The sequence below is a fragment of the Zonotrichia leucophrys genome, chromosome 3, assembly GCF_028769735.1.
Source record: "Zonotrichia leucophrys gambelii isolate GWCS_2022_RI chromosome 3, RI_Zleu_2.0, whole genome shotgun sequence".
NCBI lineage: Eukaryota > Metazoa > Chordata > Aves > Passeriformes > Passerellidae > Zonotrichia > Zonotrichia leucophrys.
The window spans coordinates 15,744,597-15,771,871 of NC_088172.1; the positions used below are offsets into that span (position 1 = coordinate 15,744,597).

The following is a 27,275-nucleotide window of genomic DNA, read 5'->3' on the forward strand; positions in this document are numbered from 1 at the left end:
GTTAAAATGTATAAATATGTTTAAAAAGCCACTAGGCTCATTTATGAAGAAAAAATCCATACAGGGATAAAACATCCAGCACGGGAAGGCCATTCAGTAAATGTTGCCAGAATCTGAGAAGCCATTTCAGCAGAAGGATCACTCTGTATTTCTCTCATTTATCCTCTTTTCCTCAGCTTCCGCTAGTGGTTGCTTTCACAGGAAGATATGAAGCAGTTTGGATCCCAGGTGCCACCCAGCATGGCTATTTTCATGTTTTAAATATTAATTAATTCAATTTTTTAATAGAAAAAAATAGCAAAGCCTCATTGCAGAATCTAAAGTAAAGGCAACCAAGACAAAATGGCATAAAGCAAGTGAGGGCATCTTGGCTTTTGGAGGACATATTCTCCATAATGAAAAGATTTTGTAGGATTATTTCTGAACTAGACTGCAGGTCACACATGCAAGACTATTTCATTAGTTCATAATTCTCTGCCTCTTTTGTTGTGTTTGGTAAGATTTAAAAGAATAGGCAACATCCCTTGCCTGATATCACAGAGCAACTGCCCACAATTAAGAGGTTATTACAGCTTACAGTACCTTAGATTTATGATCCAAAGTCAAAGTTACACTTTATTTTACTTGGCAGGAAGAAAAGAACATTGACATCAAAATCTGTTCTAATTACAACAGATACTTATTTGTGACTTCAATCAGATTTAATTGGAGATATGGCAAAGCAAGAAGCAGGAGGTGCAGGCATGCAGCTTGGGCTGCTTCCTTTTTATCATTTCTTTTTTTCAGATAAGCTACCTTGGCAATCTAAGAAGGTCCCTCTACCCAAAATGCATGGGTTTGGTTCTCTAAATTTTGCAGCATCTGGGATGCTTCAATTTCAAATGAGGAATACCAAGCACATTCTAAAACCCCCATGAAACTATTCTGATTTTATCCTTCCAGTATAAAAGCCAAGAACATAAACCAAAAAGATCACTTTTCCTTTTGCTTTGCAGTGTGATTATTCAGCTAAGGGCCTTCACAGCCCTGACATCTCTTCTGGCAGACCCCTGTGGCACCCATCAGCTCAGCTCAGCTCAGCCAGGCCCCCCAGCCCCTCACATGGAGGGGGAGACCAGATGTGAAAGCCCTGAGCTGGGAGCAGCAAGGGAGCAGCTACCCAGGAATCCTGCCACCAACAGAACTTTCTATGCAAGACAAAACCCACATTTTTATATGTCAAACTTTTCTAGAGATTTTACTAGGGGAAGGGAACTGTATAGCAGAACCTGCACCAGAGTCAGGAAAGAATGACCACCTCAAGTGAGAATTTAAAAGCTTCCTCACAATTTCTGCTACTATTTAACTTCCCTGACTGTTACATTTCTTTGTTCAGAACTGGTTTTTTTCTGACTTCATAGACTGTCACAGGAAACACAGTTCAATCCACACATGTGCCACCTTTTGTCATCAGCTCTCACCATACAGGAACCATTTCACACAAACCAAAATGAAGCAACCTCTACAATGAAGTCGGACAACTCTGACACAGCAGTTTAGACCAGGAAGTGAGGATCACCATATCCAATTGAAATTACAGGGCAGGACTTAAAGGAAAGATATAATTATCCAAAGGCTTAGGAGATGGATCATTGCCCTTTTATGATGGTTAAAGTCAGTGGAGACAGGCTGGGCTTTTTACTAATTTTAAAGATGGAAATTGTGAATGTCTTTCTTACAGAGGGCAGGCTGTTAGCAAACCCCTTTGAAGATGCCACAGCATGCCCCTTAAAAAACCTCTGAAAGTCCAACAAGGACAGCATGCAAGTGCCCACCCCTTAAGAAAGCTCTGAATGACATACTGCCATAGGATCACACTGCCTAACAGCTGCCCTTGAGTGAGAGCCAAGGACCACTTTCTTCCCTTTAAACCATGAAGAGCACAGAAGAAGCAAGAATCTGGAATGAAATATTCCTTAGAGAAGCTGCAGGAGCTGAGTAAGGCATTCACATATCTGGTAATTGGTGCAGCTTTTTTCCCTTTCTTTTTTAACTGTTTCATAATTCAAATTCAAGAAATTTTGTAAGCAAAAGACTCACACAAGTCACCCCAAAGCTACCAACATCATCAATAATAATAATTCCTTTCAATCTACAATTAAACCTATGTGCCTGTGCATGCAAACTGTACACATGTGCATTTACCTGCAGTAACACTGTACTGAAATCTTTCTTTTTTTTTCCTTCCCAACAGAAGGTATAGTTTATGTCAGGTGTTCCTAGGCCAAGTGTTAACTTTTTAAAATGACTTGTCCAAATACAATTTATAAAATAAAGACCTTACACAAAAAGCAGTGTTTTCCCCATTTTAAAGTTTAGCTCTTTCTGTTTAATTACTCATTAATACTAAGTCACTAAATTATTGAATTTAAATAATTTTGAATACAGTACCTCAGCAGTCGTGAGGAATACATTCTCATCAATATGTCTCATTCCACATGAAATTACACCAAGGGCAACTCCTGGGAACACATAGGAATTGTTACCCTGTCCAGGATAGAGAGTTTTTCCACTTGGAAGAGTGACAGGATCAAAAGGACTTCCACTAGCAAAAATCCCACGTCCCTAAATTGTAAGAAGAAAAAGAAAGCACATTAATTGAGAGACTGTTGTTGAAGTATTTCTCACATCCTTTTAAATGTCCATCAATAAATATACATTTAAATAATGTGAAAGCTGGACTGAATCTATTTAGCATCTCTTCTGAGAGGGTGTTAGAGCTGTTTGCCTGAATATGTCTCAAGAACATCAGGACACAGATCCTGGAGATCACTGGTGATTCTCTGTGACTCTGTAACCCGATCTGTACCATTTAGAAGGAGGCAAACTGAAGCCAGCAGTCATTATTCACTTTGTGCATCCATTTCAGAAGAAGCTCCATGGGAAGTACAGAGTTGTAAAACCCTAAGTGGGCAATACTGCTATGGTAGCAACAGGTGATGCTACTGGACTTTTTCCCCAACAGCAAAGCACCCAAAAAAGTGACACTAAGGCAACTAAATGTTGTGCTTTTGGATGGGGTGATTTCTGAGGAGCTGTGGGCAGGCAGAACTCTCTTTTCTTCCCAACCCCTCACTTCAGGCCCTTGAGCCCGCTCCACAGCTCAACAGAATGACCAAGGTGCAGGCTCTGTCCCAGAAACATCATCCCATAGAGCAAGAGCACGAGTCAGTGTGGAACCTCCTCTGCCAGGACCTTGGGGCTCCCCTCTTTGTAACATACTGAGCAGGGTGAAGGCACCAACTCAGGCCCCCGCTACTGATAAAGCATTAGCGTGTTCCCCTGCAGGTTTCTGGGTAATGCCAGGCAGGACTGTGGCTGGCAGAGCCCAGGTATAATGCCCAGACTGGTGCAGGCAGGCAGTAGGGAAGAGCCAGCGTGCTTGAGGGAATTAAGGGAATTCAGCTATATGGGGACAAAGTTACACCCTAACACTTGTCCTGAGAACATGAGATCTGCTCTAACTCAGTTTAGGGCGCAGTTCATGTGGGAGTGGCACTGCACAGGCTGGTGCCTGCAGCCCAAAGGCCCCTGGCTCCTGTTCTCTGGGCAGGGAGCACCCTCAATTTTAAGCACTGAATTTAGGTGGAGAAGAAAAGCCAGCCTTTATTTATGCTAGCACTGCTAAAGTGATAAATATCACTGTTAAATACTTCAGAGGCACTTTGTATCAGAAATATCTCTGTCTGTTTTAGAGAACTGGAAACTGAAATGCACTACAGTGCATTTTAGAATAGGCCACTGTTGCTATTCAGCTCTTCAGAAGAATATTCTGTTTTGTTTGGTGTCATGCTCTATAATCTTGGCCTGCTTATTGTATGTTTTGGTGACAAATCAAATACTTCAGAGTGTCTTTTGCACTTGTGGTTACCCACTACAACCAACCCTTCATGTAGATTGCTTCCCTGGCTCCTGCACTGTGCTGTAATTACATCCGTGCTGTGGAGAATGGACATGCTAAATTTGTCCTTTAAACACTGAGAAACTGTCATTCAAAATGCCCTGTATCTGAAAAGAAATCTAAATACACCCACTATGAAACACATATACATTTTAAATTCTAGGCTGAATTACAGGATTATGTGTTTATCAGTACCTCTATGATAAATAAGCAAGCACAGTTCTCTTGATTTTTACCTACATTTATGTAACAGAAAACTTTGTAAGAAGAATCAATTACCCCAGTTCTTAATACAGAATAATGATTTTAAAGATTCTGTTTCATGTATTGAAATATTTTCTTACCCAAAAGAGTGTTTATGAAATCTCAAATCAAAAGCATGCCACTGTGTGTATATATTACACAAAATGGTACAGTTCATAATACTTTAGTGATTGATGGTGACTGATGCTTTGGTTATAAAAGATTATGAGTGTTGCCTACACCAATAAAAGCTATGAAATGTTTTTATAAGAGTGCAAGCATGCAGTGAACTCAATGAAATTGTCTTGATAAAATCTGAAAAATCTTTTAAATTATTTAACTCATTTTATCTATGTACAGAGACATGATTAGTACCTGCTGCTCCACCCTCTGTCCTCCTCCCTTTTAAAATTTAATTTCAGACTTTTCATGACTTATACTGGAAAGATGTTAATCTTTGCTTACCTCTGTGTATTTGTAGCACTGCTCAGCAGTACATTCTGCTTTGCTGGTGGGATTGCTGAGAGCAAAAATTATAGGATGTTTGTTTAGAGCAGCCATATCCTTAAGAATTTGTGGAGTAAAAGCACCACCAATTGCAGCAACTCCTAAAGAAGAAAAATACACATATAACAAGTAGACAAATTAAATTAGTTCAAGGTAAGACAAGCATGTCACTTGTAAAAGAACAAAGCTCCTTTCTCTCTTTCTCCCTCTTTAAAATGGAGTTCAGCCTTTTTCCTAACATGTAGTTGGAATAAAGTTTTGTATAAAAGACTTTGCAATAGTGAAACTTCAGCATTGTCCCTAGCATAAGCCACAACCTATTTTCCCCTGCATGATCTGGTGAATTTCTCCTTTCCCTTTTCTCAGGTCCTTTGTGTAAGATAAAAATGTTATCACCTAACCTGCAGCTAGGTCCAGTATGGACTAGACAGATGCAGCTCTGGGCCCTAAACAGACTGGAGAGTTTCTCCCAAATCCAGTGTGTCAGATTTCAGATTTTTCTGACATGATGAGTAAAGTCTCTGCCTTCTACATCTGAGCTGAGCTGACAAATAATAATTTTGAGTCTAGGTGTTCCCTGACAGCAACAATTTCTTTAATACATCCCTTTTCATTGCACTGTAGATGCTTTTCTATTCCCTGTACTGTTCACACTTATAAATGCTATTCATAGGAACTGAATGCCACTCTGGCAGGATGAAATCATCTAACTTAGGTTGCACTCTGCTGCATTGCAGACTTGCAGCCAGAACTTAGATCTTGGACCTCAGACAATACGCAAACAAAGAGGGGGTGTGTGATGTTTTTGAGATGCCAAGGATTCCCATATTTCTGAATAATCTACAAGAGATGGTAATTCAAGGATATCCACACCTTCAGTGAAAATAAACAGATACACAGATCTTGGAGTAAAACGACTTTATTTTACTGGAGGCTTCTCTCACCTGGCTTGGAGAGAAGGTAGCCTCCTTTGTCCTCACAGACCCCAGTGTCTGACACCCCATTCTGCATTCCACACAGCATCTGAGTTTCAAAATCAGGGAAAACAGCTTGTTTTCCCTCTCCTGGGGAGTGGAAATGGATTAAAACCCAGGCTGGGAGAGGAAAGCCTGGAACTTCAGCCTTTCTCAGGTCAGTACTGCAGCATCTCATCACTGATGCTCCAATGAGCATCTTGACAGTGCCCAGTCTGAAAGAACAGCTTGGGATTTGCCTGAGGAGAACATCAGGTCCTTGGGGGGAGATGAAAGGGGCCCTCACTGCCCAGAGCTGGCTCTAAGATTGTGCTTCAGGACAAACATTTCTTTAAGGCATCTCAGAGTATTTTCTGACTGATTCTACATGGAGCATGGTATCATCTGTTACATACTATGATTTTTTGCAACTCTGAGCTCTCTCTACTTGACCTTCTATGAATGGACAGGGATGCTCAGATGCAAAAGCTCTGACAGACCAGCTGAGCCACTCTGTGTCTGATGAACAGTTGTATAAGAGCCTGTTATACACCTCAGTTTCTGGTTAAATCTTCAGCTGCCAAGTGTTTAATGTCCGCTAAAACTGCTTCTGGACAGCCAGCTGCGCGAATGACAACTATCTTCAGATTTAAGGTAAAACAAAATGTTTATGGCTATTTTTTTAATTGCTGTTTCTTAGACTGGGTCTATCGAACTTAAGGCTTTTCCTTGAGCCATTGCAGGCAATGAAATGTGTATAAGGATTTGCTCAGACAGAGCAAAGTAAACGATGGGAGAAGGGCTATCAATGTATTTCCCCATGACTCCTGGTACTCCAGGGAACATACTGAATGTCTAGTCTCTCAAACCAAAAATCCCCAATATTAGTTTCTATTGCTGTTTCTGATGGAAGAGACTTCATTATACAGAACTGATAAGAGAAACTGACCTTGAGGGAGAGTCACATAGCTTTATACATAAAAATTACACACAGTAAACCCCATATTTCATGGCAGCAGATTTTCCCTAAGCATCCAAACACCTTTATCTGCATAAATATTCATTCATTCTACTCTTCTGTCCCTCTAGCATCTTCAGCCTTGTAGTATACTAAGTAAATTCTCTGCACCACTTGGTCTCCTCTTTCAGTCATATCTTCATGTAGCACAGGAAGAGAATTCATTTACCTCACTGATGACCACCGGTAAAAGCGGATTTTACTGAACAAGGAACATGTGGTGTAGGCATAGTCAAAAAGGTAGCTGTTAAAATGTAGGACAGTTATCACTGTGGCATTTCAGTTTTCTAGTATCTGATGAATGAGTTTATTAGCCAGATAGATTAATCTTCAAGACTTACATATTTAAAAAAAACCCAAGAGTACTTGCAGTTCACTCCTGAAACTGTCACTGAAACACAATAACCGAACTATAGAGAGCTGAACAATTCATTATTGAGATCACAGTCCTTCAGCTTTTACAAAAGATAAGGTCTTGTAAAATTTACATTTTGGTCTGCAAAGAGGACTGCTAGCTAAGGACCTAAATGTGAGCAAAAAGAAGACTCAGATACAGCACCCTTGTATTTGCATAGCCTTACATAAGCTTAGTTCAGTTTTCTCACTCTAAGTTGGAGGTTATTTGTATTACACCTTCCACATTACACAAGAAATAATTTAGGAAGGTGGTAAGGTCCTCCATCAGATGTTTAAACCCAGTCAGATTCCCCTGTAAAATGGATGGCTCAGAATGAAAGCAGTGTTACACGCCTGGATAGTTACTATTTGTTCAGTTGCTTAATAGAGTCCATTATGCACCCAGTGTTTTCTGAAAACACACAAAGGTAAACTGTTCAGAGGAACTTGATCTTCTCTTCAGACAAAGCCACATCCCCTTTTTTTTTTTCAACAAAGAATAAGGTCATTGCCTTAAAGTCAAAGAAATTACCTATTAGTACGGACGGTTTTATATCTTTAACAATATCTTCTAGATTTTTCATTTCACGATGTTCATGGGCAAAACGCTGTTTCTCATGTGTTAATGAGGCACGGCCCTGCATAGAGAACAACAAGAAAAATAAATTTAAGTTTAATGGAACCTAATATCTTGTTTATATATCTGGTTTAACACATTCTATTTTCATTTCTATTTTTGCATCTATCATATCAAATGAAGTTACACTGTGTACAGCTAATATGCTTACGATAATTTAGGACTAATCTATTTGTCTAAGCAGTCAATAAATTCAGTAATTGTACTTTAAATCAAAAATAGCTGTAGAATACCACAGTATTAACATCTAATTGAGCAATTACACGAGATTTGTAACTTAGCAAAATAAAAATAGTTTCTCTTAGCTTTTTCAACTTTGCTCTTGCCTGAAAGTATGGAGGCTATATGGTGTGAGTATTTATACTATAGTGGAGCATACATTTTTCTTCACATTTTTCATATTTAGGTCATTAATTATTAAGGATGGAATATAAACATAATTCCAACCAGATGTCTGGTGCACCGTTTCTGCATTAGCAAAATTGACTCAGCTGTGAAAAAGATTTTGCCCTGATCTCTACTGGCATTTTCCACCCACCAATGCCCAACAAGGTTTCCAAACAGAATATGACAGATTCAGGAGAAAGGGCTTTAGAATATCACTGACATTGACTTGGGCTGCAAAGTGGGTTTGAATCAGTGTAATGTGGAGTGCAGGCTGAGAATGGGCCAGAGTTTGTGAAAATGCTGTTAGCTGTCTAAATATGTACACAGACATCTGAAAATGTCAGCAGAAAAGTCTGAAACAAGCACACCACCACCCCTTGTTTTAGTCTTTTGCAGAAAATATCACTGCAGAGGAACTTTTCAAACACAAGTCTAGAAGATGGTTCCAGCCCTTCAAACACCTTTCAATTTCAGACAGAAAGATGCAGATTAAACACGGAAGTACATGAGGAAAATTGAATGCTGAATATAATTTTGACCAAATAGCCAGAACAGATATGTATCATCTCCCCAGCCACACCTTTTACAACTGGTAAAATGAAAGTTTCCTTAATCTCAGCAAGATTATTAAGGCTAAATGGAAGTACTGGAACAGAATTCATTCCACAATTCCACCAAAATCTATAAATTTGAAAATTTTGGTTCAATTTAGGCCTGCATACACCATCAGACATAAGCCCCAGTTAGCTTTTCTAACAAAACTGAGAAAGCTGATGCTTCATTTCGGACCACAATTCTGCAGTGTGGCAGCACGTGGCCGTGCCAGACCGATCCCCAAAGCTCCTCTGCTGGTCCTGGCTCAGCACTGCCAGAGCTGCTGGGCAGAAGGAGAGGCTGTTTCTCATTTCCATCTGCAGGGAAAAGTGCTTCCATCCCAAGGGGGCCACAGGGAGCTGTCATGTGGTCAGGGCTGACTGAGCTGCTCTGCCCCACAGCGTGCCAGCTCCTTTTGGCTCACCCAGGATTACAGGGCATTTCCAGAGATCTCTCTTTTCTCTACACATTTTGATGTCTGGATGGGCTTATGCAGGTCTTAAGTGTTCTCCTAGAGTGATCAGCACAGGAATACTGAGATAGGGGCACTTGATTTCCTTTGTGGATAAAATGTGGAATTGTCAGCCCTGAGGGAATGCTGCAGTATTAATCATTTTTGGCATGTTCATGCTTGAATCATTCCACCACGGTATGCATTTTGCATCCTGCCATTTCGCAGCATCCCAGCAGATGTCCCCACAGTCTGCACACACACTTTAGACACATCTCATTTTAAAGCAGGAATTTTCCTTAACTTTTTCAAGGGAAAAATAAGAAGCTTTCATTTTAGTCAGGAAAGAAGAAACCCCAACGTTTATGACTTCCAGACCAAGAGCTTGTTGCTAGGATTAACTCAAAATACTTTAATAAAAGCCACTTCTCATTCTAATCTGCTGATTGGTTGGAATTTAAATGCTTGGTGGCAGATTTGCTGGGGAGCCAGGAGTGCCCTGGGCCACCATCCAGTCCCAGGCTGCTTCTGGAGATGGTTCCTTAATGGTTCATCCTGTTGCTGCTGAGGAGGCCAGTTTTGCATCTGACCTTAAAACCTCTAGGAGACTGCCTTGGGCTACCAAGGAAAAAACCATCACCTCCAAGGGCTGTGCCAGGCTGGTAGCTCTGAGCCCATCCAGGATCTGCAGATCTGGACAGATTGCTCAGGAAAGGTCACCTTTGATTTTTTCTGCAGCAGGTAACAGCCAAGAGATCCGGCTGACATCTTAGCAGATACAAATCTTGCTATTCTTTCATTTCAATTTCAGTCAAAACAAACAACCAAAATCCTTCATGAAGTAGACTTTCTTTTTTATACAGTTTTACACCTGACTGGCTTTTGAGTAGGTGTTAAAACACTTACTGATGAAACACCAGGGATTCAAAGTCCTGACATTGACAATGATCTCTCATTTAATTGGCTACAAAGGAGTGCTCAAACAGTAAGGATGTGACCCACTGCAATGTTTTTCAGGCTGCGAGGTAGAGAGACTAGTGCTGGACAGATGGGTCAGCTCAGGTCAGATTCACTTCTGCCGTACCCTAATTTCTATCTGCTCTTAATTTCACACATGATACTCTACCATTCTAAAAAAAATATACTCAAACAAACAAACAAAAATCTCAATGCAAGTAAAAACCCAAACAATTTAAAATTTACTTATTTATTCAGCTTTGGTCTGAATTAGTTTGATCCCATTAGTCAGCATAGATCATGTCTCCAAGTAAATATTTTTCCAGCATATTAACTAAGAATGAAATATTAAATTATGTGGCTTAGCAAAAATAACAACAGCTATGTGCATAGACATTTTTGCTTGGAAAATGCTTATAAAAGAAATTATACGGTTGGGTTGTTTTTTGATTTTTTAGTATTTACATTTTAAAATAAATGAGACTCGTAGAATGGTTTGGGTTGGAAGAGACCTTAAAGATCATCTCCTTCCACCCAGCCTGTTGTAGGCACAGACACCTTCTGCTAATCCAGGTTGCTCAAAGCCCCATCCAACCTAGCCTTGAACACTTCCAGGGATGGGGAATCCACAATTTCTCTGGGCAACCTGTTCCAGTGTGTCACCACCTTCACTATAAAAAAATTTATTCATTATTTCTAATATGAATTGACCCTCTTTCAATTTAAAGATGAAATCTCTTGTCCTATCAGTCCCTGCCCTTGTAAGAAGTCCCTCTCCAGCTTTCTTACAGGCCCCTTTAGGTACTGGAAGGCCAATAGAAGGTCTCCTGGGGCCTTCTGTCCTCCAGGCTGAACAATCCCAAGTGTCTCAGCCTTTCCTCATAGGAGAGGTGTCAGAAATGTATCTTCACTGTTAATTCAGTGATCCCAAAGGAGCTACATAACACCTCCCTAAGCTCTACATCCAAGATATCAAGACCAGCTAGCTGATTACATAACTTCAATAGTTTAGAGGCCAGTTCTTTAGACAGTATTTTTTTCTCCACAAAGTGATAAATTCTTAAGTTCTGCTCTCCACCAAGCAGAAAGGCAGCAGCAGAACCATGACTAGCTTTCCTCTGTGCCCTGCCAACAGGACAAGCAAGAAGGAATAAACAATTCAGTTTTGTGTATCTTCCTTACAATAAGGGGCTGCCAAGCCATTTGGTACAAGCTTCCAGACATTCATCCCTGAATGCCTATAGCTAGAATAAGAAATCACAGAGCTTTTGTCAGCCAGCAAAAAGAATAGGATGGAGCCAAAATGCAGATGTCTCAATTCTGGATTTGTGTGGTTTGCTGTCTTGTCTCCTTCCTGACATTGGAGTGGTGTCAAGTGGCTGGACCTGTCAGTGCTGAGCTGCTCTGACTAAAACATCTTCCAGAAGCACAGAGCACATCTTCTGACATGTCCATTTCCAGCCCTGGCTTAGCCAGCTTTTGAACTGTGGCAGCTGGGAAATGAGCAGTAAAGGATCAACACAAAACAGCATAAATCAGAAATTGCTCTGGTCTGCTTGCATCTCCATAATCCTAAAACACTAACATGGCACAGAGCTTACTGGTATTTCCTTTCTTCTCCTAATAGGAAAAAGAAAAAATGTAATATACACAATATTTTGAAGAGTTTGAATGGGCTCTGAGGGTTTTGTGTATGAAGCTCTGAGTCTTTTAAGTAGAAACAGCATCTTCAGTTACATTCAGATATGTCTTCTAAGTCCACTGTCTTGCTCTTTCAGCATCATTAACAATTCATTCAGTCAATGAAAAGGGCTCAGAAAAACCAGCAGTTTGGAGACCTTTGCAGTACACCAAACCTCTGTACAGTCTCACTGTTTCACTGAAGCACCTCAATGCTCACCACACAGGGAGAGATTTTTGGACAGACTTTTTTCCAGGAGCTGCTACCAAAGGATGTTATTGCACTGTTGTTTGAATAGCTGTACAAAGACTCCTCCAGGCCAGGCATCAGCTGCCTTAAGGTGCATTATGTTTTCTATTGTGTATGGCATATGTAGATGTACATAAAGATACATGTCTCACTCCTGCATCAAGGGACACTACCCAAATCCAAACAGAAAGTCTTTCACACTGAAATCCACAGATGAACCAAGAGATTTAATGGGATACCTGTGCAGCTATTTAGAGGGGAGGACACAAACTCACAAACTCTTTCAATAGAAAAAAGAGGAAGGCAAAGTGAGAAAAAGAGACTATATATTCTTCTTGCTTTTATTTCCCAAATGTATTCATCATCCCAAGAAAGAAATAAAAAAGTATCAAGATTATTTCCTTATCATTTAAAATGTTATATAATCTTATATGTTTTTCTTATCTTTTCTAGAATAAGTAATTTTCTGGGGCATTTTAATAAGTTTGCTTGAATTGGAAAGAAAAACCAAACAGAAAATAAAAACAGCCAACAAAAAAACCCTACTAAAAACTAATGTACCATGAAGAAAATCATAGTATCTTTAATGGATAATCAGACTGCCTGAATAAACTACACAATATACTTCACTAGAATACTGAAGGTTGAAAATATTAATAACACTCACAAAGATTAATAATTCTTAAGTCCAAAAACTTAAAACCAAAATTCCAGAAATTACTTTTTAATGGAAAAGTATTGCTTCTATCAGAGTATCATTCTGTACCAAGAAACCTTTGGGTTATTTTGTATTTGAACAAAAGAGAACAAAGCAGCCTGAAAACGGATATATTAGAAGTCACTGTGGTATCTGAGACGGAAAGTAATATGAACTAAATTCTTTATTAGCAAATGAATTACAAAGGTGGACTGTGTTAAACCAACAGATGAAGTACAGAGATAAAGAAACAATGGCAGCATTCTCTGATTGTGACATTATGTATGAAAGATGTTGGCAATCCTAAAAAATCTCTACTCCTTAATGGGTCAGAGTGGTTGGTACTGTATTTTATTATTACAAAACACAGTCACATGAACACCAGGACCTTTCAATTCAAGGAGCAAAAGGAAGTAAGAGGACTCAGTAGTGAATAGTTCTATGAAGAAATTGTTTGTATTTTGGATTTGAAATGAAAACAGTTCATAGGGAGCAGCTTCAGGAGGGTTCTGTAGTTTTTAGTTTAAGGGTCTGATCAACAGGGATCAGGTTTCAAGCAAATGTACATCACAGTTTTCACAGAAAGTTACTCTTATCATCACATTATAGCCAAATTGAGGCTCAGATAACAAACAAAAATGACCCATCAATAAAACCCTGAGAAATTTCATAGAAAACAGCTGTAAAAACAGGAGACCAGACTGCACGGCAGACATCTATATGGGAAATTAGAAAATGGGAGGCAAACCTTACAAATGCCACCAATGTGCAGCCTAATGGCCTGTCAGAGCTGGGGCTGCTGCAGGAGCCGGGGCTGCAGAGCAGAGCAGCTCTGTGCCAGCCAGGCCAGACAGGCAGGGCTGCAAGCTGCCCAGAGCTGCCCCTGCCATCAGTGCTGGGCAGGGCTGCAAGCTGCCCAGAGCTGCTCCTGCCATCAGTGCTGGGCAGGGCTGCAAGCTGCCCAGAGCTGCCCCTGCCATCATGCTGGGCAGGGCTGGAAGCTGCCCAGAGCTGCTCTCACCATCAGTGCTGGGCAGGGCTGCAAGCTGCCCAGAGCTGCTCCTGCCATCAGTGCTGGGCAGGGCTGCAAGCTGCCCAGAGCTGCCCTCACCATCAGCCCTGGGCAGGGCTGCAAGCTGCCCAGAGCTGCTCCTGCCATAGTGCTGGGCAGGGCTGGAAGCTGCCCAGAGCTGCCCCTGCCATGAGCTGGGAGGCAGCTGTGAAGGAGCAGAGCAGAGCTCTCTGATGACTGTGCAGTCCCACATTCGAGGCACTGCTGGCTCTCAGCCCGTCTCACAACCAGGGTAGCACAAATCTATTTATATAAACACTTTCCTCTGTTTCACTGTGTCAACTGTGGCTTATTTAAACAAGAGCTCAGAGATCAGTACACAGATAAATTCATAAAATAATTTGAGGTTCTTAAATACTGAAGACATGAGAACCACAAAAGACATGAGAACTGTAGACCAGGGAGCAAAGTGGTCCATTAGTAATTTGAGTATTTCCAACTGCAAATGTTCTAAATGTTTTGGTTTTACTTGCATTTTTCCTGTGAATTCCTTGCTGCAGAGTTTAAATACAAACAAACAAAAAAGCAATTGTGAAAAAAAGAACGTGGTTAGGAGTCATAGGAGAAGGTAGTGAAGCACCTCCCTTTTGGGAGATGGTCTCTATGTGGCTTTTTAATCTGTTTCATCACAAGTAAATCCCTGGTCTAAAGGCTGTTGAGAACTCCAGGCAGAGAGACCTCCATGGGGAGGCCCCAGAATCATGAAAGGGATGGCACAGGAGGGGCACAAAGAGTGGGCTGGGAGGGGACAGGCCAGGCTGCCACAGCCAGAACTGCAGGACAGCAGCAGGTACAAGTCAAAAAATGCAAAATAAAAAGGGTGGAGGCATGGATATGGACTCACTGGGCAGGGGTTAATTGAAGTCCAAGGACCTGCAGGTGACAGGCACCCTGTGCCACCTCATTTAGGAACCAAAAATTAGAGACATGCAAGTCCTCCCAAAACCTCATACCAAGATTTTATAAAGTGAGAGTGCCTCCTGGTCAGGCCCATCCTCTAACACCTAAAGGTGAAGAAAACACATTAAAACTAAACCAGGCAACTTGGGCACACAACTAATAAACAGTTTGTTGCCAATTGTGTGAAAAAGACACAAGACTTTGAGGAGACAATGCCATAATAGTTGGCAGTAAAACATACAATTATGATTAAGAAATACAATTCTGGTGTTGATGTTAAAACTCATTGTTAGAAAAGTAGGGCTGTTTTAGTCCTATAAAATTTATAAAGTACCCTGTCCATGTAAGTAAGCACACGTGGTTAATAGGTTAACAGGCAGGACACAATTTATAAAGACAATTATTTCAAGAAGATAAGATCTGAGAACCAGAGCAAATCACAAATCCACAGAACAGCAGAAAATGGAGCAAATCAATAATTATTTTCAGTAACAGAGCATGAGCAAAAGAAATAACAAACTGCTCAAATTAGGTCCCCATCTCACCAGTACGTCTAATGCACACGGAGTCAAAGAGTTACGTGCCAACAAGGGCAACGGGCTTTGGTGGTGTCTCTTTTAGAGAAACACCCCACCAATCACCCTTTTGCCTTGTCCTCACTTGTTTTCATATATTACTCACTGAGCATGAGTAATGCCACGAGCATTCAGAGAGAAATTAATGTTTCCTTTTTGCAAAACTTGTACTTGATATAGAACATGACAAATGCAAGATTTAAGTGCACAGATTAATTCCCCAGGCATCAGAAAAACTGATGAAGCAAACAAGGATTGCTTTGCTGGGATAGTACATGAGTAAAAAAAGGCAGAAACTGCTTTGAGTGATTGTGGTTCCTTGGAGATACTCAAGGCATTGCATCTTTGCTAAAATGTAAATGATTTTTTTGGCTGAAAGAGTCCCAGCCAGTTGCAGTCAGCCATAAAAGAACTTATCAAGAACAGAAGTGTCAGAATAATTGACTGTTGATAAAAAGAAAGCTAGAAATAATTAAAAGCTAGCAGAACTGGCAGACAGTGGTTTATAACAGTTTAAAACATTATCAAATTCATCTAGTATTGAAATTGAAACTTTTTAAAAGAATGATTACTGATAAAATTTTTTTAAATCAGTAACAGACAGTCTGGATGGGATTCAGTTCAATGTTATGATATTTCATTGGGAGCTCTGAAAATTCTTTCACTTGTTATATGAGTCTGGCACTGAAATTCTGGTATTATTCCAAATGTCCCCCTTTCTCTTCCATCATTCTCTAAGCAAAGATTGAACCATGTATGTACCCAGCTTTGACCAAACCATGAACTTTAATCAGGGTCATATCCAATGCCAGTTAATTGGTTGTGAGAATCTTTTGCAAATTTAATTGCCAGGGATAATGAAATGGGGGAAAGAGGATGCAAAATGAAATCCTTTTATGTGATTATCTACCAGTTTACTTGGTTACCTCTATTATAATTAATCAGGACCACAGAAATTGTTAATTTTTTGGGATCTATTTCAGTCTTCCTCTGATATAGAAGATCAATATTGTGAGGCCTTCAGCCATCAGACTTCAGTGAATATTCTTGTGCTTGTCATACAGGGTTTAAGATCACACATCTAATGGATATTTAGAATACAAATCATTCAACTAGACACAAGTATTACTGTGCTGAACTAGAAAGAATAGAGTGAAAACTGTCCAAAGAAACATTTCTCCATGGTGACTTACTCTTTAAAATTAAGGATGACATTCATCCCTCTGCAAAGGAACAACTTTTGTGCACTAGAGAGTATGTGGTGTACAAAAATGCCTTGCAAGTTACACAAAAACTTCACTGCAATAGAAGCATGTTTGGCAGCCCAGGAACACTCCCTGTCCATCCTCAGCACAGGAGCAGCCATCCTTGGCAGAGGGTGGGGGGAAGTTTCTACTAAGTCCATTTAAATATTAAAAATGCCTTATTAACTATACCATATTCCTAGGAAGTTCCAAGAACCCTCTTGCCTATCACCCTACCCTGTTCTTGGTACTGCCTTAGAAAACAAAACAAAAAGTAATAAAAAGCCTTTGCAGCACATTACTGAAATGCTCAGACAATGGTGAACCTCATGAATCTCCCAACATTCTCATATTCTGCCTTTCCTCAACCAGTTGACACAAAAGAATTTACTGTCATGGACTAAGACTTGGCTACTAATACAGCTACACATGACACTATGGCAGCTTTAAAGGAGACCCAAAATGTGCTCACCACACATCACATATTGATGTAACCTGTGGAATTAACAGAAAGAAAAATAAGGGAACACTGAGAATAGGGGAGTGGAATGTGGGAGACATTACCCATTTTATATAGATAAATATATATTCATCAGACAGACTGTGATTGTGTGATAATTTAGAAATTCAGAACTAAAGATGAGTCTCAACTGATTATGTATAATCTTCAAGTACACAAGAGTGCAAAACCAACTTTAAAGTGTCTCTTAATTAAGCATTAAAATTTCCATTTGAATACACTGGGATACTTACGACAGTACATTTGAAAAAGTCACACAATTTTAAGTATATGATGTGCAAAACTTCCTCACTCACCTTTCGAAAACAGTTTCAAAAGGTGAAAGCATTCTGAACAAACTTTAAAAGACCAAACAACAACCCCCAACTGGTATCTACAACACTGTAAATTCTCTAGAAGGAATTACAGAACCCAACTATGGACAGTATAACAAACACAGCTCTATCACCAGCTCTTTTACCACAGCATAGCAGAAAAGTTGGTCATCAGGCTTGGTTTAATGAAAACAGATGGTTCCCATGGGGGGAAAATAAAATTAACAGGAAAATGAAAACACAGCTGCACTTGAACTAAAATTAAAAAGCCACAAAGGAAAAATTCAGCAACAAAAGCCTGATAAGTGACTTCGTGGCAGCTTTTGAGGGTGGGGAAAAAAGAAAAAGGTGGAAACTGCAGCCAGGTCAACAACAGTTCCCAGGTTATTTTTCTTATAACTGGTTGAAATTCTACAGAAAGTAGATGAAAGGAGAAACAATATTTAAATCTGTAATAACACATTGCAAAATTAATGATCAAAGGCCAGCATAGAATATAAATGATGTAAAAATTAGTTTAGTTGGACAAAGTAACTGCTGAGTCTTCAGCAATTCTGTTATTTCTTATACTGCTAAAGCAACTGATCAGAATATTTCTAGTATTTAAAAGGTCTCCCTGCTTCACATAGAATTCTTTTGATCAAGCAGGTTTTAGTGAGGCAAATTTTAAGGGACTCTTATCAGGTTTCCATTGATACATGTCTTTAGTAGTAAGAAATACGTGTCAGCATAGTTTATACAAAATTTGATTAACTGGTGATCTAGGCTCTGATTTTGGTAATTCTTACCTTTGCAATAATGAAAGGGTTTGTAATAATAGAGTTCTGATTTTGTTCTCTTAAATCTTCCTCACTTTATTTCTCTTATCTTATTTCTACAAGTTTGGAAAGTTCTTCAAGAAGCCTTGTAGCATTTTTCTGCAATCAGCTAAAGCCAAAATAATTTCCTAAGCAGACCTAAATCACAGCATTCTCTATCAGGCCAGAAAAAGGAACCCGGAATAGTTTAATTATTTGCTCACTGTATATATAGCTTCCCAGCAGTTAAATCTTAAGCCTCTTGAGGCTTACATTTTATTTTCTTTCTTTGCAGGAAGGGTATTTTGTCCATTTTTTTTGAAACTTTTCAGTGGGGGAACATTTTGCTGCAGAAGAAAGCCAAGAGAGGACTTGCAGAGCCCTATACCAAGGATATGTTTCCTTATGTCAGCCCAGGCCTTGCACTGACAGATGTCCCTCAAACACAACACAGCAGCAAGCCCCCACCCATTCTCCAGCCCCTCAGGACAGCCAGATGGGAAAACTGGTGCTGCCAGGTCTTCCAGGAACACAAGCAATGACCTGAAATATGCACCGTCCGTTCCTGCTGCTTGCATCAACATCTGGCCACAAATCCAGCCCTAATCTACCTCAGACAGCTGTTATGTCTGGCGATCACAAACAGTTCACAAATATATTCCAGGCAGGACATGAAATTCAGTGGACTGCTTTTTGGACAAAACCCAAATTAAAGCTCCACCAAGAAGAATAAGCAGAGGAAAGGAACATCGAGGCTGTGTGAAACACTGATTGGTTTTGGCACTGCTTGAGAGTGCAGAAGCTCAAAGGTGGTGAGGAAAGAATGCAGTCACCGAGTCACTAAAAATTTAGAACCTATGAAAGGAATGAGTCTCTGCTTACCAAGAGCAACAGCCCAGATTGTCAGCTAACTGGCAAATTAGCAGTGAGAGGTGTGAAGAGACTGGGACAAGAAACAGGGAGCAAGAAGAAAGGAGAAAGGCTGGTTAGCCTCCTCGGCTGGATGGACACGCAGCAGAGACCTCTTTTACTGCTTCAGGGCTGGGAAGCTCCTACACTTCTGCCCCTGTTTGTTTCCTCAATCACCAGGAGGTGATTTTAATTCAATAGTATAATTTGATATGCCCAGTTTCTATGGTGAAAGAAATGGTGCAACCAATTACTCTCAGGCAACCTCAAGGTTTCTGCAGCCACAGATAATACACAAGCCTTCAGTCATTTATGTTTGGAGATAAAATCACTTCAAAATTATTAGATGAAAACCAAAAGGATTAAAAATACACATTAAACAAACAAAAAAAGCACCAGAGGAAAAAAAAATCTGTGTCCTAGCTACCTGCATTCCTCTGTACCTGATCAGGCTACCTTTGTGCCTTCTGGCAAGGGATGACCAAGATGACCTTGGTATAATAATACCAATAATGCCCATCTCGATGTCTATGATTGTACTATTTTCCCTTTAACACTATGAGTGAAAGGTGCTGTGATGCTGTTCAATAAGCCAGCAGAGACTGCCTGCAGAATGCATCCTCCTGATGCACAGCTGTGTGAACCACAAAAGACCTTTAATGTCAGACAGCCAAAGAACACTGTGAAGTGCGGTACCAACAAGGATGACCACAAATACTTCAAACCAACCAGCAAGGTGAAAAAGCAAAGGCAACTAGCCTCTCATCTATTTATTTCCTTTAAGTAGTTCACAAACTATTAAATATATAACCACCTTTTAAAACACACCAGTTTCTTTACTCTGGCACATGGAATTCATATGTTTCTTTATTTTGGCACATGGAAGGAATGAGGTAAGGGTGACTGATGAAGTCTCTCAGCAGCTTCAAATTCTGACCAGTGTTGATAGGACTGCAGACCACAACATCTGCAACATGAGCTGTATCACTGGGCAGAGAAGCTTTTTGTTGCAATGCATCTCAGTTCTTGCAGAAGGATGACTTGCCTGCTATCCTAGTAATGTGCCTATACATTTTTGTCCAAGACTGTGCTAACAAATAGTAGTCGCATTTAGATGGGAAATATTAAGCTCTGAAGTTGGACATTTCTTTTCTTACACATTTTTTAATGAACTGCTGAAAATTTTTCTTCATTATGTGCTCATCTCTAATAGAAACAGAACAGGAACTCCAAGCATAATCATCCCACTGGCCAGTCTGTCATTAATCTAATAAACTTAAGAAAAGAAAAACAACTCGCTATCCCAAGAGAGATATTTTTGCAGTTGCTTTCACAAAGAATATGTCCTTGTCTTTATCTACAGAATGCAAGTAAGTATTGTGATATTTAAAGTAATGACAAAATTGTATTACCTTTACGACTAATCCCTTCGAGTCAACCAACCAAATTCTTTTGATAGCTGCATCTTTGGATAGCCCTTCTTTTTCCATTGCCATAAGAACGAGGTTTGCTATCCCCAATGCAGCCTGAAGGAAAAAGAAGAAAGGTAAAGTCCAAAACAAGAAATGAAAGAAATCCCCAGCTCACATGTTTCATTTACCTACTATTTTAGATAAATTTTCTAATTTTAATAAACAATAATATGGAATCATTATTTTTTCATAAAATAAACCTAATGACCTGTAGCTACCATTTGGTAATTAGAAACCATAACACAGAAGAAGAGCATAAATAAATCTTAAATCATATAGATAAATCGTAGCATAGATGAATCTTCAGATGGCTCTTAGAGTGTGAAGAGCACAATAAATGTTGAGGCTGGAAACTAGAAAATGCTAGAACTAACATTTGTTCCACATAATGATAGTTCCAGCCCTGGAAGTGTGCCAGGTTGGACAACAATCTGGTCTAGTGGAAGGTTCCTGCCCATGACAGCAGGGGTCAAACTAGATGATCTTTAAGGTCCCTTCCAATCCAAACCATTCTATCAGTCTATGATATTCATCTCAGAATACAAGAAATATTTTTTCTTCTTTGAAATTTTTGTAATTTAAACTAAAGGAAATAACAGTCTGCATGCCAGAAAGTAAAACACAAGAGCTTTTGCTCTTATCTTTTTCTAAGATGTCCATCAGAAAGGTAAGTCTCCTTTTACCTACTATTCATATGTTTTGTAACTCTAGACTTGGCTGTGCTCCCAGTCAAAGCAGGGGAAAGAAAAACTCACGTATCAATCTTTTGCCAAAACTTTTTTCATTCTTACTGGATTTTATAATATTTCATCCAACAGATTAAATGCCATACAGGTACAGATTGAAAACCAGGCATCAAAACAAGCCAAGAAACTTGCCAATATTTCTGATTAAAGACCCATACGTGTATTTTTTGGGTTCTGTTTCTTGTTCTTTATCACTGATTTTCACTGAGAACCAAGTGAGATTTTCCTTTTTTGCTAAGAAATAGTTAGTTTTATTAAGAAACAGCTCCTGCAGCAGGGGTGATAGCTACCATTACCTCTTGGCAGCAACAGCCACACTAAAACTATTGACAAAAAAATAAACATCAGACCATTAATTCATCTGCTTGTTGAACATGGAAGAAAACCAGGGGAAGGAACTCTAGAAAGATGGATAGTCTTGATGCAGTAAGGTGATGACATGACAGATATGGATACAAGCCACTTTGAAAACTGCAGACATAGCACCAAATATTTAATGAAATTAAAGAAGCCAGCATGGGGTTGTAGGCTTCATACAAAAGATGACAAGCCATACTGTAGATAAGTACAGCCTGCACTTGTGTGTCAGCAGCTTAGAAATTAATACTCAAAAATTAGTATAAAAAATAGTCTGCATAAAGATCCTCAGAAATGGATGACCTTAATATGCAGAATACTGAAAAACTATATTCAATGCAAAAAAAATCAAAGGGGCACTTCTTACTAAATAATGCTGACTTGGGTAAATATGTTAAATTTACTTTCTCCGCTGTATTTCCTCATCTGTCAAAAAATGTTTTGCTTAGTTATATCAAGAGCAGTTCAATAATTTACAGTGGAAGAGCTAAAACCTGAAGTTCTAAAAAGAAAGCAGATCTCCAAAAAATGTCTTACGAAAAAGACGAGGCTTCACCAGATGATCAGAGCTTTTTCTGTGAGTTTACATTTGAACTAAAAAACAACTTTTAGCAGGTGTTAGCAATTATTCTACTCATTTAATTGTCCTGTTTATAGGACACATGTAACTCAGTAAATATTAATAAAACTCATCATAGAACAATTTCCCCAGTGTATAAAACCACCTACCTCTCCAGCTCCCTGGAACAACACTGTGTGATCTGACAATTTGTTCTTGGTGATACGCAGAGCTGCAAGAAGACCTGCAACAGCAACAGATGCAGTTCCTGAAATAAAATAAAAAAAGAGAATATATATCTGATTATTCTTAAAATAATTACAAAACTTTACATTTTAAGCAATACCACAGCATCTTTTGGCTAAAAGATACAAATACTGAGGACAGTAACAAACAGTTGACTGGAGTTAGAGTTTGTTTTACTTCACTCTTACAAAAGTTAAATGTAAGTGAGAATACCATCAGAGTAACATTAAATAAAATAGACTGATTATATGGATGGGTATAATGGCTAGGCCATTCAAACTCTTGTAAGATACTCTAGTTATGACCTTTTTTAGAACAAAGGGTGCGAGAGTCCAGAGAGAAATATTTTTAAGAAATCCAGATACTGAAAATTAGGTTACTGGTTTCATTCTTCAAATAGATATACTTCAAGTACAGTAAAATATAAGGTTAAAATAAAACTTCATTTCTCATGGGGAGGTTGTCAGAGTAGAATATCAAACTGAACATTTACAGAGAAGCTAAACCAGCTGTAAGAATTAGGCCAGCTTATTAAAGACTTGAGCCCACTGTGACAGGAGTTTCAGTTTAGTATCTTCTAAAACATTTGGAGGCACCTTTCAAATCTATCTTTGAGTAATGTCACACAGGGAAAAAATCAGTTTGATGGTTTAGCCTAGGGAGGTCTTTTTTCTCCAGATCAGAACCCCAGGAAAAAAGATACCTGTCTTTGAATGGAGAAATTTTGGTCCTCGTTGTGAGAAACAGCTATTAATAAAAAGTAGAGCAAAAAAAGAATTCAACCAGGCATTTAACTCAAACTTGTTCAGAGTGGCAGAGTAAATCTAACCTCTGTGATTGCTGACATATCTTTGTCTAACTTGTCCTTAAGGTCTTCTTTCAAATACTCTTACTTGAAAGAGCTCAGCAAGCCTATTCCAGTGCTTAACTGTACTCTAGGTTGAAAATTTCAAATCTAAACATTTCTTTTCTTCTTCTATTTCTTTTCAGCTTCTTATCTACTACTGGAAAGCCTGTTACTTTGCAAAAAGTAATTTATTACATTTGAAGACTGATGGTGTTCCAATCAGCTTGCTTATCTGGAACAATACCAATCCTCCCATTCTTTCAGAAAGTTAAATTTTCTTAACTTGAATCACTGCACCCAAATTGATACACTGCCCTGCAGGTGAATTGTCAGCACTGCTGAGTCCAGCTGTCAGCCCCTGTCGTGCTCAAGGAAGTGATATTTGGTCACCAGGAGCTCACATCTGGCTCTTCTGACCAAAAGACTGAAGGTGACTCCTTCTCCCCAACAAAGCCTACTGGAAGGGGAAGACCTTCTTTCATGTGTTTGTGACTTCATGCAACAAGCTTGTATTTTTCACAAATTATTATCATCACTAAAGCATAAGGTGAGCCTACAAAAAAAAAAATCAGACTCTATTCCTGCAAGGAACTTGGATCCCATGGACAGCAACATAGTGGACAGGAATATAGTAGTGAGGTAGATAATACCTCCAGCAAAGTTCTGGATTTAGATGAGATTCTGAAGAACCAATTGCAGACGGCACTGATTTCTCTAGGACTGAAAAAGCTGTCCAGATGCTAACAATTAGGTACTGAAAGTCAAAACACGAGTTTCAACAGTCTTTGAAGATTTATAATGCCTATCTGATTCAGAGAGAGCTGGACCACAGGGAGATGAACACAGGCCCTGCAATGTCCAGTTCCAGGAATAAGAAGTGAATTCTTCCCTTTCTGGGCAGCAGCTGTCACTGACTGACTCAAGGAAATCAAAGATGAGGCCATGAATTATTTTGAGATGCCTGCAAGAACTTGCAAGGAGGAGATCTGCTGGCTCCTTCAAGTCTGTTCCTGATCACCACTGCCCTATCTGCAATTGCCTACAAGTCACACAGTTGAGGGGAGAATTCATATTGCTACTGATTTTTCCTTCACAAAAAGTGTGAAATGGCTATGACCAGCCTCACAAAAGCACTTGGCCCAGAATCTGCATATTGGACAGTTGCTCTCAGTAAGCAGCTCCTCTAAATTTGCTATTCACAAGTCTATTTTCTCATAAACAAGGTGAATTTTAAAGCTGAGATAGCAGTAATCCCCACATTAAACTCTATGAGATGCTCAAAACAGGTATTCATACTTCAGGCACACAGACCATTGATTGGCAAATATATGTATGTAGCTAAAACTACAGGACCTAAAAGAACAGAAGTAGTAAGAAGTCTGGTACTGGCTTCTTTGTATTGTACTTTCCTTCAATGACATCATTTGGGTGTTGAAAGCTGGGTTTGAATCTGTGGTTTGTAGGTAGGATCATCTAAGTTTCAAGAATGGTTACTTATTCAAAAATAAAAGGTAATGCCTAATAAAATTTAAGAACACATTTTAAAGTTAGAAAGTCACTTTTTGCAGTAAATCCACTAAAACAGTTAAAAAACACGTGTCTTCAGAATTATGTTTGTTATGTGCTTTTGATTATGACTTTTCACTTCAATCATTAGAAATACAGGACACCTTGTTCTCAGCCCACTTAATGATTAGACCATACAAATCTGGCATTTTTTACTTCTTTAGTCATTTTTATGACTTGTTCTGTCCCTGACTTCTAAATAAAAAATCTTTAAAATGGTTCCTCTGAAGCATGGCTTTGGGAACAATAACCATCAGACAGTGAGACACTTCCACCTCACAGTCTCCCAGAACTAGCTTGTTCCTTTCCCAGATGAAATTAAGTCTTCCTCAGGCAAGTGCCAAGCTGGCAAAGACCAAAAATGGCAAAAAAAGAGAAGTCAGAGTGTGCTCTCAGTTTCCCTTGGTATTCTATCAAACAATCCTCATAACCAGCAAGAAAAAAATCCCATGGTCTCGTTGGATGCCAAATTCTTTCTCCTATTTTATTTTACACAGCTGCGCTTGCAAGGGAGGAGGAGGGAGCCTACATAAAACAGCCTGTTCCTAGGACTATCAATCTGGTCTCCTGAAAAGGAAAGCTGAGCTGGAGCACTGTAAGATCCCTGTTTTCCTTGAGGTTGTGGTCATCACAGCACCCTGCCCCCATCAGAGGAGTTCTCAGAGAGCCATGAAAGCTGCTCTTCAAGCTGCTTTATGGTGACAGAGTAAAAATGAAACACCAGAGATTTATAACAAATGGGAATGCTGGGATACCACTTATCTTCATGGCTGATGTACTGTTGCTAAGCTTGTTAGCCAGAAAAATGGACTGTCATTAAGTATTACCAGTTGGGATATTTTTACAAAATTTGTCACTAAACGATCTTCTGTTTTAAGGAGAAATAGAAGATATATATAAATAAACATAAATAAATATATGAAACATAAATAAAATCCTGCACTGAATATCAATACATCTTGCATCAAATATTTGCATAGGATGTGAGCTACTGTTACCTGTATGTTCATCATGAGGACGATTCAGAACAAAGTTTATAATTGCAATAGATAAAGGCTTAAATATGACTTTTCTCTCAAATCACGAATTGCCCTAAAAAGGGTGTTTAGAAGTATTCCACATCAATTTTATTCCACCTTTTGACTCTGAAAGGAATAATAAGCCAGTTTATTAGATTACTGAACCCACTATCACTGCTGCTGGCAGTGGCTGTCATCACTCCTCGTCAGCAGCTTCCCTTATTCCCTCCCACTGAAGGGGCACCGGCAGCTTCAATAGCAGATCTGTTTAACCGGAACTGCTCTGACTAACGCCACGACCTTACAGTTCACCCTGAATACTGGCTCAAGCTTTTGAAATTAATCAAAATGCAATTCAAATCCATCTGCCAAGGCAGATGCAAATCACTTTTTGTGGACATCATGAGGCACAAGCAGATTTTTGTCACTTTTCTGACTGTCATCACTGTAGGAAGTGGAGAATCAGCTTGGCCAGAGCACGGGTTAAATCCTTTGTGTGCAGGATAAGATAGACATTTTCAAGAACATGATTTTGAAAACCCATTTTATTCTCCACAGATTTCTAGAATATTAATCAAAGCAAATTTAACAAAGGATATTTTCTTAAAGCAGTGTCAACTGCTGCAACAGCAAATATTTCATTATAGTTTTTTAGGAAGGTAAGTCATGTCTTGTATAAACACAACAGATGTGAAATATCAAGGTAAACTATTCTATACCAAGTCTTCATTTTCTGTGCAAGATTCTTTAGCCCTCTTACAGTAAACTGCACAACTGAGCATGAATATGTTAAAAGAAATCCACAGCCTTTGGAGGCTGACACACTGTAAATGCCTGGGAGCACAGACTACCTTTTCAGCAGATACAATTGAACAAAAGATTTGGGGAGGGGAAAAGCCCCAAAATGTGAGGAATAAGAACTTAGTTTATATTGCATGAAATTTAATTTAAATTAGTGAGAAAGGGATTATTGCACAGAAGCCTTTTTCCATTATTTAAAGTTTCAAAAAGTAAAACTTGTAATCAAGTGCTAGTAGTTCCTTTATGTAATTTTACCTATCTCATTTTAAAAAGCTGGCAAACAATAAGAGGGAAGAACTTTCTACAGCACATCCAAAAACCTGAGGTATTCATTCTGGACTAAAAGATTAGGAAGTGGTAAAAGTAAAATTCGTATTTCTCAATACACAGCATAAAAGAAATCACATGTTAACAATTGCCAGCTATCCAAATAGGACTTGACAGTGTGGCAGGGAAAAAAATCCATTCCCATCTCCTACACATACAGGAAAAAAGGGGAGTAAAGATCCTATGGAAAAGGTGAGATCTCAGTTGCTAGCGAGGCAAATGCTACAGCTGTGGGTAGTTGAAAAGGCCCCTATTTTAAGAGATGGGAGCTCCTTCTTCTTGCCATGAATGGGC

The 27,275-nt window shown here is 39.2% G+C and overlaps 1 protein-coding gene across 1 annotated transcript in view; it reads right to left on the reverse strand.

The window, feature by feature from the left end:
* ME1 (malic enzyme 1) overlaps nucleotides 1-27,275 on the reverse strand; it is a 154,875-nt gene that overhangs the window by 4,173 nt on the left and 123,427 nt on the right. Inside the window, exons 8-12 of the mRNA XM_064707454.1 lie at nucleotides 22,346-22,443; nucleotides 20,454-20,567; nucleotides 7,590-7,695; nucleotides 4,649-4,791; nucleotides 2,431-2,604 (exon numbers count right to left, since the gene is read on the reverse strand). Coding sequence (XP_064563524.1) covers nucleotides 2,431-2,604; nucleotides 4,649-4,791; nucleotides 7,590-7,695; nucleotides 20,454-20,567; nucleotides 22,346-22,443 — 635 coding nt within the window. The remainder of the gene's footprint in view (nucleotides 1-2,430; nucleotides 2,605-4,648; nucleotides 4,792-7,589; nucleotides 7,696-20,453; nucleotides 20,568-22,345; nucleotides 22,444-27,275) is intronic.